At 39.0% G+C, this 15,234-nt stretch overlaps 1 protein-coding gene across 30 annotated transcripts in view; it reads left to right on the top strand.

Moving 5' to 3' along the window:
* Positions 1 to 15,234, top strand: part of celf2 (CUGBP Elav-like family member 2) — a 620,922-nt gene that overhangs the window by 589,961 nt on the left and 15,727 nt on the right. For 13 of the 30 annotated variants that reach the window (XM_062983254.1, XM_062983252.1, XM_062983253.1 and 10 more), the window contains 3 exons: positions 5,192 to 5,272; positions 8,567 to 8,764; positions 10,775 to 10,918. In XM_062983254.1, coding sequence (XP_062839324.1) covers positions 5,192 to 5,272; positions 8,567 to 8,764; positions 10,775 to 10,918 — 423 coding nt within the window. The remainder of the gene's footprint in view (positions 1 to 5,191; positions 5,273 to 8,566; positions 8,765 to 10,774; positions 10,919 to 15,234) is intronic. The other 17 variants (XM_062983264.1, XM_062983262.1, XM_008110308.3 and 14 more) reach the window with 3 other exon arrangements.

Raw genomic sequence — 15,234 nt, 5'->3', positions numbered from 1 at the left:
CCTAACAGCTGGTAAACTGGCTGGGATTTCTGGGAGTTGTGGGCAAAAAATATCTGGGGACCCCAGGTTGAGAACCACTGCCTTAGAGGAAGACAAAGGCAAACCCCCTCTTAATAAATCTTGCCTGGAGTTACCTATGGGTAGGGTTTGCCTTAGGGTCACCATATGTTACTAATGACTTCAAGCTACACATCAACAATGTGTGTTGATTCAGCGTTCAACAGTTGATCCCATAAGATCTATTCTAGTGGGAACAACTGGCGGTATTCTGGTCATAGTCTGTTGGAAGTAAAAACTAGAGGTCACTGTAAGCAGAGATTTGGAGCATAGCAAGAACATTCACAGAAAGCCAAAACAGTGAGTTACTTTACATAATATAGACGGTAACAATAATATCAAACACACAATACAACCAATATAAAATTAATTTCTGCTCCCATAATATAAGAGAATATGAAGATGTGGGAACCAGTTTTTGTCCCTGTGCCTTCTACAGAAGGCTACCTCAGCATACTTAAGTGATAGTAATGTCACTGAAGTTCCAGTTTTGATTTAGCTGATGTTCAAACTTTTTTCTTGGGGGGGGAGTACATTGGAATATCGGAAAAGCCTTACGCTTAGTTGTGTTTTCAGTATTTGGGCAAAGTGCTTGAAACTTCATTAACCCACATTCTGCAGTACTTTAGTGAGCTTCAGGGACCACAAGGTCTACACACAGTCCATAGGCCATACTTTGAGACCCCATACTACATTAATAAGACAAGACTTATAAATCCAAGCACACCAAATGTCCTAAAACAATCTGGTACTATCAAGACCTGAATGAAAAAGCATGTATTTACTTGTTCATAACAGTTACCAGTCTAGCACACCTTTCCATAACCCAATATGACTAGGCAGGCATTAGTGTAATTCTCCCTCTGCATCCAAAATTAGAAAATGATGCCAGCAACTGTAATAAGTTCATCCTCCTTAAGTAGAGAAAGATATTTCAGATTATGGGTTTACACTGGGCCCCTACCATATGTGGAAAACTATTCTACAATAGTCTAAGGCCCCTTCACCTCTTGTTGGGAGTCTACAGTGAAGCATAAGTGTTGTTTTGCAACTACTTTCCAGAAATTAACCCTATTAATTCTTAGCAATGAATATCTGTATATTGTTTCAGTGATTTACTAGTGTATTTGGCTTAAAGCCCTGTGTTCAGAACCCTGTTTTACGCTCAGTGTGATCCCCAGGACTCCATCAAGTCAATCAAGGTCCTTACATTGTAACTTTCCACTAAGGCAAAAACTACACATCAAACTTTAGAAAGAGATAAGCTTTGTCTCCCTGTGAGCTGTATTCTAAGTACAATTCCCCTGCAATTTCCAGTTAATTAAAGGAAAATTATACACACATACATACACATGCTATATAATTATGAATGGCTATCAGTTCCATGGTGTATTGGGTGTTGGTGGGCTTAATACTGTCTGAAATATTGTTTTAAGGATTAGCTGATCATTGGAAGTGTGTATTGTCAGATGCATGAAGTAGGCTATGTTGGTAGTAGAGTATATACAGACGTGAAAGGCAACATTAAACAACTGCATTTCTAACTAAGGTTCCCAAAAATGTTCTTTCATTGTATTCACATGTGATTGTGTGGTATCCATGTTTAATTTAATGTCAACAGTCTGAGTCTTGTTTTGTGTTTCACAACTGAGAAAAAATATGTGTTCCCATTCAATTTAATTCTCACTTTGTTTGCTGGTTTTTACCCCACATCTTCTGTGGAACCTCAATTCACGTGTCTATATACTTACCAACTTCTCAGTTTGTTTCATGCCTCTGATTTAAGATGTTGGCAATGAAGAGCTTTGCCAAGAAATTAAGAGTTGCTTAATCCTTGCCCTTGTAAATGAGAAACAAATGTGTGTGGATATTGGTTCATACTTTATATTATTTATTTGTTGCATCACGGATATGGAGGGTATGTGATCCTAAGGCCCATTTCCCACCCTTTATCTTATGCATAATCTCAAAATAACTAGAATGGGATTGATTTAATTAAATGAGATTTAAGATAATCCTGACTCATGCGAGAGTGCTTCTACTCCAAGTGTGGATCAAATCCATTATTGAAAAATTATACTGAGCATTTGAGACTGTCATATAGCCTTGGGGCTCAACTCTGTGCAAACTTGCATGAGCAATCCCTCCCATGGTTGCTTTTATTAATGCAAGGGTTAAATCTTGGAAGAGAAGGGTTATTTTTTTTCCAGGTCTGCCTTTCTGGAAGGCCATTTTTGATCATTTTCTCCCTAAAGTTGCTTTCTCCACAAGATACGTTTTTCAAATACCACTCAATGGAAAATGGCTTGGGAGAACTTGGGAAACAACAGTATGAAATTGAAAAGCAACTGCAGAGAAAATGTAAATCCTTGCCCCTTCCCTCTTTCCTGCTGTTTCTCCACTCCACACTTCCCTCTCACAAGGTGGTTATTCTTTAACAAAAGAAGTTGGTTATCTATCTTTGTGTTTAAGACATAGCAGAGGCCTTGAAGTTATTTCATACAATCAAAAGGTGGCTTGTTTCTCCAAATGACCTTGCTCCCGTGTATGAAATATTACCTACGGTAGGCCCTCCACTTTTGTGGAAGTTAGGGGTGCAAGGCCCCTACAAAATTTGAAAAAAAAATTAAAATAATGTGATTTTTAACTTGAGATAGCACCTCTCTCAAAATCTTTAGATCTTCCAGGTATACTCTAGGGCCAATCTCTGTTAGACTGACCATAGAATTGTGTTGGAGGTAGGCTTGTATGGATTCGGATTGGTCGGTTCCCTTTGGCCAGTTTAGCTTGTTTGGCTTGTTCAGATAGCTGTAACAGTAAGGGCTGAGACACCATTTTATTTTTTTATTTTTTATTTTTTTGCCCAAAACATCCCACGTGGCTGCTGGGTGCGCTTCTTCCCTTATATTCAGGAGCATGCGGTGTGTGCTTCCTTAACTCTGTTGCTCAAACCCAGACTCCCTTGAAAGGAAAAAGGAAAGTGTTCCATGGGGAGTGCTTCCTTAACCCTGTTCTCCAAACCCAGACTCACTTGAAAGGAAGATAGGAAAAGTCCCAGGAGGGGTATATCCTTAACCTTGTTGCTCAAACCCAGACTCCCTTGAAAGTAAGAAAGGAAAGGGTCCCAGGAATAGAAAGGGGAGCCTCATAAGTTCCCCATTCCTGCCAATTGGCTGGATCTTCCCGGATCTTTTGGCTGTCTAGCTGAAAACAGATTTTCCCATTAGCCAATTTTCGGGAGGCTCTTGAAAGCAGGATTTGAGTACCCAATGAAATTCAGATACCAAAAATAGACTGTCCTACCTCTAGCACACCCCTGTGGTCAGACTTTGACAGAAGTTGACCATGGGGCCACCCTAAAAGATCTAGAGATCCCTAGAGATAGCATAATCAACAATTCCACAAATAATTAAATCTCCAAAAGTTGAACTTGCAAACATGGAGGGCTGACTATAATGTGTGCCTTGGTCGAACATTCAGCCAAACTCTAAATCTTGGATTCTATTGTTGTAGAAAATTAGACCAAACATGTCTCATGGATTAATACTATACTGTTCTATTCTATAGTGGAGAAACAAGCCACTTTTTGATAGTCTGTTGAGTTGCTCTGGCCAGTGCAGTACCGACTATGCCTGCAGGCAAGCAGAACAGTCTTCATTATTCTTTTCCATTGAACCTGACAGCGATCAAAGCTCTTAACCAGCAAAAAGCAAATCTGCCACTTGTTATCCAAAGACTGCAGTTAGGGGTGATTTGGTTGATTTTCCCATTTCCTTTGTAACTTCTAGCTGCTGTTGTCCCTTGCATTTCTTCCTGCAATGCAAGGAAAGTATCTGGCCATCACAAGTCTTTATAATCTATCACGGTGTATCCAGAGGAATGGATGTCCTCCTCAGTATAACTTGCTTGCTTCAGTTCTCTGCATGACAGTTTTCTTGTCTTTGTTATCTGTCCCTCTGTCCCTGTATTGTTTTGTCTTGTCCTTTAAGACTTTGTTGTGAAGACTTTGGAGAAGGGTAGAAAAGACCTACTGTGTGTCTCTAAAAAAACAATGGGAAGTTGAATGGATCTTTGTATTGAAAGATTTTACTTCTAGCAAAGAAGGACTCCAAAGATTTTTCACAAAATTGCGTGTGAAAACTCCAAGCGTAGTATAGCAAAAGTAATGAAAAATAGTGTATTTTAATGTTTTTTTCTTGCTTCTTTGCTCCAGTTGTTATTTTACAAATGATTTTCACCATGCTTGAGTTATCCCCAGTTGAGCATCAACACCCAAGTACCTTGAGGCACCCACAATAAGGGGGTTGCCCTACTAAATGAACCCATCATTGTGCTGGTAGTTGCCATGGGTCCACTAGGTTTCAGACACTGAAGTTTCTGCACTGGAGATAGTAAAAATACATTAAATGGTGGGTGAGATCCAACCAACTTATCCCAACATTTCTGTCTACTAGTTGAGGAGGCAATATACCAGAGGGCCCCTTAATCCTGAAGCCTCCAAATTTGCTTATGGTGAAAATCTGCCCTCTTCTCCCCCCCAAAACTCTGGGGAATGTCGTTTCATAGAATCATAGAATAATAGAGTTGGATGAGACCTCATGGGTCATCCAGTCCAACCCCCTGCCAAAAAGCAGGAAATTATATTCAAAGCACTCCCCTTTGTAAAGAATTCTGTGATAAAATATTTGTGGACATCTTTCACTTAATTACATTTCCCATGGTTTCCTAGGAAGAGGCAAGTACTATCAACATATGAATGAATGAATTTTCTTGTTATGGTCACAGACCACGAGTATTAAACTTTAAAACTTTACAACATTAAAAACCAGACATACAGTGCTCAGGTATCATAAAAAAAAGACTAGCAATTTTGCCTTTCCTCATTTGAACAAATGTTACAGAAAGCATGTGTCCATTTTATGGCATCCTCTTTCATTGCTGGTCATAAATAATGAGAGAGACAGAAAGTTCGGTTTTATCTGGGAAGCCTAGTTGAGATAGAATTGAAGTTCAACTGCTGGGTTTCTCACCAACAAAGGCTTTGATACCCTTAAATGTTCCATGTTGGAATACATGCTTTCTCTGCCTCATAGGATCTCATTTCCTTCTGTCTCTTCATCCCTAACCTTCCCAGTTGCATGTGGAACTCAAAATCTGGGCCACTGTAGGCCGAGGACGACAATATACCTCCCAGAACAACAGAGGCTGGGGAATGGTAAGGCTTTGACAGATGAGGTCAAACTTACGCTTTAGGGAGACATGCATAGAGACATTGGAGAATGCCACGTTGATTATGGATCTCAGTGCTTCATTTGCTACTGTAGCCAAATCCATTTTAGGAGATTAAATCCAGGTTAGCTGTTATGCATCTACAGCAGTAGTTCTCAACCAATGGGCCCCCAGGTTTTGGTCTACAACTCCCAGAAATCCCACTCAGTTTACAAGCTGTTAGGATTTCTGGGAGTTGAAGGCCAAAACATCTGGGGACCCACAGGTTGAGAACCACTGATCTACAGTCATCCCTCTGTATTTGTGGCTTTGACCTTTTCAGATTTGATTATTCACAGATTTGATTAAAATATTATCTTCTAGGTCCCTCAGTGTGATTTTGTAGTCAACTTCCTCTGATCATGCTAGAGGGCCAAAATTTTTTTAGAGAGAACACCTCTCTAGGAATCTCTAGGTTCTCCCGCTCAGTGCTGTGGTCAACTTCCAGAAGAAGGTGATCATAGAGTCATGCTGGAAGACCTAGACATTCTTAGAAATATGTTCTCTCTGGTTTAAAAAATTATCAATTGTGTTACTTATGGTTTCTCACTTCACTGTGGACCTGTGCCCCAACCCCAGCAAATGTGGAAGGTTGACTGTATCTGAAGTGTATTTGAAGACTTGGAGAAGTCAAGAGTGGGAATATAACTGCTGATATCGCACTTTGTCACTATATGAATGAGAAAGAAATGCTTCTGACTGCTACATATAATTTCTCTAGAGATAAACTTCTAGTTGCTTTACAGATTCCTCAAGTCACCGCTTCTAAATGTTCTCTAATTAGCTCTTGTAAAGTTGTTACTTTTTAATTAATAGTTCCCACAAGGCGGTGGGCACAAAATATGTTCTTTTTCCTTACTTGTTCCCTCTTGTTTGCATTATGTGTTAGTATTGTCAAGTACAGCACCATTTCTTTTCCAACCTAGCCCCGCGAATATCAGATGCAAGACATTTTTTTTAAAGAAAAGGTGTGGAATATCAGATTTCTAACGTGTGATAACACTGTCCAAATGATACTTATTTTAAAAATTACAATGTATGTACTGAAACACTCTCAATTGGTTAATACTATGTTAAATACAAAAGAAAAGTCTTGCCAGGATGTCCTGACTATCAGATAATTGTAAAATATTCACTGTCCTAGATTATGTGTTGTTTAGTCAATGTGGGAGGAGAAGTATTAGATCATCTTATTTCATCTCTGTCTGTTAGGGTTGGTCCCAAGTATTTGTTGTCGGCCACCAGTCCTGTTTTAAATTAGTTTTGTAACCATTCTCAATCCTTTTTTTTAAGTGGGAGAGAAGGAGAGAGATAGAAACATATCTTAACACTATTGCCCTAGGCATTTTCTTAAACAATCATTGAATTATTGCCCCTAAGATCACTTCCAACATAGCTGGCACTTGATAATATTCAGAAGCCTTGGTGAATATGTGAGGCTGCCTTGTAATTGGTCAGATGCTTAGTTTATCTAGTCTTTTATTGTCTCTCCACTCAGCAAGAGGGAATCTTTATAATGGAAATACTAACTTCTGTCCAGTCCAATTTCACTCGCAGTCTGGTTTTTCCAACTTCCCATTGATTTTGCTCCATTCCTATATGGAAATGTATCACTGCAGACAGATAACATTCACTTCCAAAATACTATTTCTAGAGTCCACATGAAAATGTGTACATTATGGTTCAAATTCTTCTACTCTTAGGTGCACACTTTCCTCAATCTGTATTTTGTTGTATGCATATTTCTCTACTTACTGCAGGATCATGTGGTCCAGTTGGCATGCTGGGTCAAGTGAATTTTTTTGTACATTTGCATGTGAACTGAATACTTTCCTCACTTTTGTAGCTTTTAAGATGATAGCAGGAAGCTTCTTTATATTTAATTGAATCAGGCCATTCATCCCTCTAAAAGAGCCGTGTTGACCCCAACTGACAATACATTATAGATTCACAATGATATTGCATAGCCCTCCTGTCTTGAGCGGCTTTAACAGGAGATCTATTGACTGAGTCTGCATGCTAGAATTGACTCAGAAATCCTAGGGTGCATCCCCACTGCAGAATTCATGCAGATTGACACCACTTGAACTGCCATGGCTCAATGGTATGAAACCGTAGGGGTTGTAGTTTTACCAGGTCTTTAACCTTCTCTGCCAAAGAGTGCTGATCCCTCACCAAACTTCAAACTCCAGGACTCCATAGCATTGAGCCATGGCTGTTAAAGAGGTGCCTAATTTCATTAATTCTCCAGTACAGCGGCATGCATATACATGTTGTTCTTCCTGCCATCCCAGATCTTGTTAGAAGTCTTTATGCACGGGACCAAAAAGGTATGCTGAACATTTAAAGTGGGAAGCAAAGCAATTACATTTTGTTTTTAATATTTAATTAGCCACAAAATTAACCTATATAAAAGACAGAGTAACAGCCACTACCAGTGTGGATCCAATATGTCAAATGAGATATCTTCGACAGAGTTGGAGAATATATCATTTCATAACTTAACACAAGCCTTTAATAGATACTAGCATTTAAGAATGTAAAATTGGACACATAACACAAGCTAGAGAAAAGAAGACCATAAGCACATTGACATTAGAGTCAGGACATGTATCTCTCAAATGCCTCGGGCACAGAAATGTCCTTCAGATCACTCAGTGCTTCCATTCTTTTAACTAGAGCTCCCAAAGATTGAACCTTGAATCTTCTACATATAAAGTCTATGCTCTACTGTTGTGTTGTGATCTTCCATAGCTAAACTTGGATCTCATTTCATTCTCAGACAGTTTTTCCATATTAAAAAAATCCTAAACTAGCAAGAAGAAAGTCACACTGGAATCTCTCTCTCATTGACATGCTAATTTTCAGTCATGTGGAATTTCACCAGCTGTCTGATCAATCACAAATTTTCCACATCTGTGAGGACATAGCTGTAGGTTATGTTTTTTGTGGTAGAGCTATCCAGCTGTCCTTAGTAGTGACCAGGAGCATCTTGCATGTGAAGCTGAGTTGGTGCTAAAAGTCATTCTTAACCAAAGTCTCTGTGTGCTCAGTTTTTTCTTCTTTTTGGTGTGATGTCGTTGCTGTTGCTGCTGTTGGTCTCTCCGTGCCATCTGGTGAAGTGTCCAGACTTTTGCATGAGCAACCATTGTCATTGGTGTCATATTAATGCCAACTACGTCTGGAAAGCACTAATGAATAAGTGCAATTTCTTTTCTCTATTGTTGGGTTTTTTGTAAAGTTGCTCAAATGCTCTCAGGTATGGCCGCCCTGAACGGAGGACTTGGTGCGACAGGCTTGACGAATGGTACAGCTGGCACAATGGATGCCCTCACCCAAGCCTACTCAGGAATCCAGCAGTACGCCGCTGCGGCACTGCCGACGCTGTACAGTCAAAGTTTGTTACAACAACAAAGTGCTGCAGGCAGCCAGAAAGAAGGTAAGAGAGATTAGGTAATTCAGAAGTGAAAAGTAGAAGGGAAGGAGAAGTTCAATGATACAAGGCCAACATCAACAGGCTTGAAATGGAGCCTCACTCCAAATGTATTATGTTGTCTTGGTCATTAGTATCAATTAATAAAGTTAAAAATACAGCCCACCTTCCACATTTGCAGTTTTTACTTTTGTGGATTTGATTATTCATGGATTTGATGGAAACGTTCTCTTTATGAATCTCTGGATCCTCCAGTGTTATTCTATGGTTAGCCTTTTGTAGACACTGGCCACAGAGTCATGCTGGAGGACCTGAAAATTCCTGCAAAGGTTTTGTCTTGGATTTTTAAAATGTGTTTTCTGAAAAAATCCACAGAGCATGCTTGCTTGAGAAATGTATTTCTCATGTGGAAGGAGATGCCTGTCTGGGTTCCTCATATACCCTGTTTCCCCTAAAATAAGACATCCCCAGAAAATAAGACCTAGTAGTGATTTTGCTGAATTGCTAAATATAAGGCTTCCCCCGAAAGTAAGACCTAGCAAAGTTTTTGTTTGGAAGCATGCCCAACAGACAGAACATCAGAGCATGCAGGATTGGCAAATATATGTACTATAGAATTATTGTAAATGGAAATAATGGTAGTAACAAGAAATTCTTCATAGGATTCACAGTTTGTCTGGTTATTCTGGTTTGTGATGACAACTACTGTACAGTATATAATAAATGTTCATTTTTTTCAACAATAAATGTGAATTCTTCTTCATGGAAAAATAAGACATCCCCTGAAAATAAGACCTAGCACATCTTTTGAAGCAAAAATTAATATAAGATACTGTCTTATTTTCGGGGAAACACGGTACCGCAAACGTGTAGCTTTTGTAGCTAGACGGTTATTGACAAGATGTGTTGCCATCACCTTAGAGAGTTTTTTATTTAATTGTGGGTCTTGACAGGAAGCAAATAAATGATTGATTGTTTCTTGCTCAGTGCCACTAAAGCACAATAAACCCCAGTAAGTTAACACTGAGAATAAATTAAGACTAATTATACACGGTAAGTGGAAAGCTTTCCCCACCACCCAGCCTCAATCCCTTCCTTTTTCCTTTCTCTGTTCTTGAAGGAATTTTGAGTTCCCTGCTCTCAAAGGAGTTTTCTAGTTTTATTGGGGGTATGGTTACTATTTGCATAATTTATAGTTGAGTTTAGACTAGCAAGTATCAAGTGGATATACAGTAGGGAACTGTATATTGGTTTAAAAGAAGCAGTGGGCCATATAAATATCACAGAAGTCTTGTTGGGGCTATGCAAATACAGTGAAATAATGTCGGGAAACTGGAGTTTCCATTGCTTAAGCAGAAGGTAATTCTGCATGCAAAAGTTACTACTTGTTCTAGTTATGACAGTTATCTCTTCCATGTGTCTACACATCCAGTGGCAACAAAGGGTTTTCTTGAAACCAGATGTAGCTTTTTCGGGCTGCTTTGGGAGAGGGGTCAGGAAAGTCTAATTCCACCAATGCTTCTCTGAATCCAACACAGTAAATGTATTTGGTGGCCATTCAGATTGCAAAAGCTGAACATTCATAAAGTTACAATACAGGTTGAGTATTCCTGATCCAAAATGCTTAGTACCAGAAGCATTTTGGATTTTGGATATATATTTTCTGAATTTCTGGAATACTTGTATTTGCATATACGTACATAATGTGATATCTTGGAGATGAGAACCAAGTCTAAAAACAAAATTCATTTAGGTTTCATATATACTTTATTGACATAGCCTGAAGATAATTTTATACAATATTTTGAAATAAAGCTGTGAAGGAACAAAGTCTACACTCATTAGAAAGCAAAGTGTACGTCTCAGTCACAATGCTGAAATATTTCGAATTTTGGAATCTCAGATAAGGGGTGCACAACCTATCATGAGAAGTGATGTAGTAGTAAGAATCGTAAATGACCTTACATGGCTGTCAATACAATTTATGTATGTAATCTGGTCTCTCTTTTCTTAAAGGTCCAGAAGGAGCCAACCTTTTCATTTATCACCTCCCGCAGGAGTTTGGAGACCAGGACATTCTGCAGATGTTCATGCCTTTTGGGAATGTTATCTCTGCTAAGGTCTTCATTGACAAACAGACCAATCTGAGCAAATGTTTTGGTATGTAGTGCTTAATACGAAAAGACAAGAGCGATATTTAAAATCTGATTATTTTTAATTCCCCCTTCCTACATACTGGCAAGTCAGGTGCCATTTTCAAAATAGCATTTAGAATTCATTGTTTATTTAACTGCAGTTGGATGACTGATCATCACATTGCCCATTGAGAACAATCATTTATCTGATATAATGCACAACAGAATCATTGCCTTGTGTGTACTTGGTTTAACATCAACTAATATATCCAACCAGGATCAACTATCGTAAGAAATATTTATGCATTTGGCATCTAAGTTAGCAATGGAAATTTTTACGTGATTATGGCATCATGCCTACACAAGGCACTATTCACTATCCAATATTCATTGGATTCATTGGATGTTCTTACAATTCTTGGAGATACCATTGCTGTTGGTGCATCTCCCAAGAAGTGTAAGAACATCCATACAAATTGTTAAAAATGCAAAAATTAAAGCATAAAACCTTTCAAATGTGCACAGCAAAAAGTGTCACCATATGAAACTAATTTCATCCTTTGTAGTGGAATGCCATTTATTATGCACTCAAGCTTCCTTGTTTCAAACACCTAATTATTCTCTTTTGTGTAAGAAAACTCTCTATGTTTAACTCATTACTTGCAAATTGCATTAAACTCTCTCTTTCTCCTAGATTAGGAAAAACCAACTATGCATTTAGATTTGTACCCCCTTCTTTTTCTGCTTGCTCACAAAAAGGTCATAGAATACTTTATATATGATGATTCTTTGCAATGCCAATGTAATGTCCACATGAATATACCACAACTGCACAACTCCCTTATTGCAACTATTTATTTATTTATGCAGAGCCAGCCCTAGGTATTTTTCAAGTGCAGGCGAACAGAATTTTGGCGCATCCCCCCCCCAAACCAATCACTGAAAAATAAAAGCGTTGGATAAGTGAAAATGTTGGATAATAAGGAGGGATTAAGGAAACCCTATTAAACATCAAATTACATTAAGATTTTACAAATTAAGCACCAAAACATCATGTTTTACAACAAATCAACAGAAAAAGCAGTCTTGACTGCACCCCCGTATGTTTTGCTCCCCAAGCAACCGCTTAATTCGCCTCATTGTTGGACCGGCTCTGTATTTATACCATTTCTACCCCGCCTTTCTCACCCGAAGGGACTCAAGGCGGCTTACAAACCTGGCAAAAAATCAATGCCAATAAGCAACAATCAGGGCTGGCCCTAGGTAATTTTCAAGTGTAAGTAAACAGTATTTTGGCGCACCCCACCCCTCAAGCAATCACTGAAAAATCACTTTATATATACCAAACACACACACACACACACACACACACACACACACACACTATATATATATATATATATATATATATATATATATATATATATACACACACACACACACACACACACACACACACACACACACACACACACATATACCATATCTTTATATATACCATATCTTGGGACCCAAGATATGATCCTCATAATTAAATAATTTTGTGCATGGAATCAACATGTGCTTTTCTCTTGCACTCAATGTGTATATATTTAAAAGCCACACAAAACAGTGCCGAGGAGGAAAAGGAAGAGAGAGGGGTGCCCAAGTTGGTCGGTGCCTGTTTTAGCTACTAGGCCTCCCTTCAGTCGTGCTCAGAGCTTTGGCCTCAGCAACAGAAATAAACCACCCACAAAGGCAGAGGAGGTGAGGGCATGTCTGCCCACTCACTCGCCTCAGGAACCAGGTGCCATTGCCAGGAGCGTGGCCTAGGCCCTGCCACGGATGCACATGCCATTGGGACCATAGAGCTCCCCAGAGTCTTGGGCTAGAGCGTGTGAGCCCGCCCATGAACCGGTGCCAATTAAATCACAGAGCCCTCCCCCCTTCCCTTTCCTTTCCCTCACAGACTCCAGCCTGGGCCTCCATGGGTGCTGCAGGAAGGAGAAGGAAAAGGTGCTGCACACGCCTTTCTCTTCTCCTTCATGCAGCACCCACCGAGGAAGGAGAAGGAGAAGGGATAGGCACGAGCAGCACCTTCTCCTTCTCCTTCATGCAGCACCTGCCAAGGAAGAAGAAGGTGCTGTGCGAGCCTTTCCCTTCTCCTCCATGCAGTACCGGATGAGGAAGGAGAAGGAGGGAAATGCCTGTGCCTTTCCCTTCTCCTTTGGGCAGCACCCATCAACGAAGGTGTAGGAGGAGGGAGCTGCTGCCGCCGCCAGTCATTCAAGCAGCTCCTCCCTCTTCCCTTCCAGGCGCCTCAACAGCACCCCTAGTGATTTGGCACCACCTGCAATTGTGTACTTCGAGTATAGCTTCAGCTGCCCCTGACAACAATACAATCCAATAAAACATAAAGCAATTAAAAACTATTTACATTAAGCATTAAAACACATAGTATACAAACCTTAAACTATATGAAATGCATAAATCAGTTGTCGTTTCCAGGCACAATTCAAAATGTTGGTTTTGACGTATAAAGCTTGGAACCAGATCAATAGAAGGAACGTAACTACTTTTATGAATCCATTAATGCTTTACAATTATCTGGAGAGGCCTTCTCCTTGTCCCACCAGCTTCTAGGCTTGTTTACTGGAAGGGAGAGGTCTCTTTGGTGGATGCTCCCAACCCTTGGAACTCCCTCCCTAGATGATGGCCTCATTTTTGCTCAACTTCCATCAACAAGTCAAAACAGTTCTATGCCACATCTCTAAAGATTTACTGGGGTGGGGTTTTAATGCTGTGTGGTGCTGTTTTTAAGGTTTTTATATGTTCCTTTAATGAAATTTAATGTTTTCAGTGTTTAATGTCTTTATAAATTGTTTAATCGTTTTTCAATTGACCCCTATATCATTGTTCCTCCATGTGTGAGGTTTTGAGTTTTTCAGATTTGGATATCCGTGAATTTGGTTTAAATATTCTCTCTATTTATTTTATTTACAACATTTTTATCCACCTTTCTCACCCGAGGGGACTCAAGGAATGTTTGACTTCTCCTGGTCATGCTGGTGGACCAGGATTTCTAGGGAGAATCAGTGGTTCTCAAACTCTGCTCCTCCAGATGTTTTGGACTTCAGCTCCCACAATTCATATCAGGTGGTAAACTTGCTGGGATTTCTGGGAGCTGAAGTCCTAAACACTTGGAGGAGCACAGCTTGAGAAATACTGCTCTAGATCCTCAAGTGCTGTTCTGCACTCGACCTCCAGCAGATGTCAACCATAAAGTCATATTGGAAGACCCAGATATTCCTAGAAATGTGTTCTTTCACATAAAGACATTAGCTATTTCTTTATTGGCCTTTTTTTAACTTTCACTGGAAACCTATGCCCCTAATCCCAGTAAGCATAGAAAGCTGGCTGTATTTATACTTTAATTAATTACTTTGTACAGTTTTAATTTATATTGTTTTTCAAATATATTTTTAGCTGCCTTGTGTTCCACTGCTGGAGAAAAGGCAGGATATAAACAAATAAAAAAACAATAAATGTTGTAGGTTGGAAATGTATATAATGGATAGAATAGGGCTATGAATATCTTCCTGTTGTCGTTTCAATGAATTTTCTCTACTGGGTTTTATTGGTTGTTATTATGGCTTTATATTGCTTCTTCTTTGATTCTTCTTTTAAAGTAATTATGTTTTATTGCTTTGCTGTCTTTGGTTAGCATTTGAAAACATATTTTTATCGATATTTTACTTCTTTGTTAGTCATCTGGGTTTTTTGTTTGAAAGACAGGATATAAGCATATATACATAAATAATGAAATTGCCATTGCTTTAGAGACGGATATATGACAGGAATGCCCTCAGGTTGGTTACATTTGGGATATCTGAAGCATGAACTAGTGGGAAGCATAGGGAATATCACCTCTTTTAACGGCTCATATAAAGGAAGTTGTATGTCCAATCTATCTGAAAAATTGGCAGTTGTGTCTCAAGGGAGCAATATGAAAATATGAGAAATAGGGCATTGGAACAGAAAACACCAATGTTATAGACATTAGCAGACAGACTGAACCTCCATTGTAATCAGAGCAGAAATGAATAGGAATTGAGAGATGAACAAAAGGGTAGCAAAAAAAATTGATATTAAATGAGCTAACAATAGTAAACTGAACAGAAAAGGAACGTGTCTGCTAGAAATTGAACCATATAGAGTAGACTCTTAGCTAATCAGAACTTGGACAAACTGAACTTTCAAATAACCGGTGAAAATACTTTAAAAGAATATGAAATTAAATCAAGTTTAAATGCCATTTAAGTAAAATTGCATTACTGTATTTACAAAGCTGTTTTTATTATT

The sequence above is a fragment of the Anolis carolinensis genome, chromosome 5 (assembly GCF_035594765.1).
Source record: "Anolis carolinensis isolate JA03-04 chromosome 5, rAnoCar3.1.pri, whole genome shotgun sequence".
NCBI lineage: Eukaryota > Metazoa > Chordata > Lepidosauria > Squamata > Dactyloidae > Anolis > Anolis carolinensis.
The sequence above is the reverse complement of the archived record's forward strand: the minus strand, read 5'-3'. Positions and strand labels throughout refer to the sequence as shown.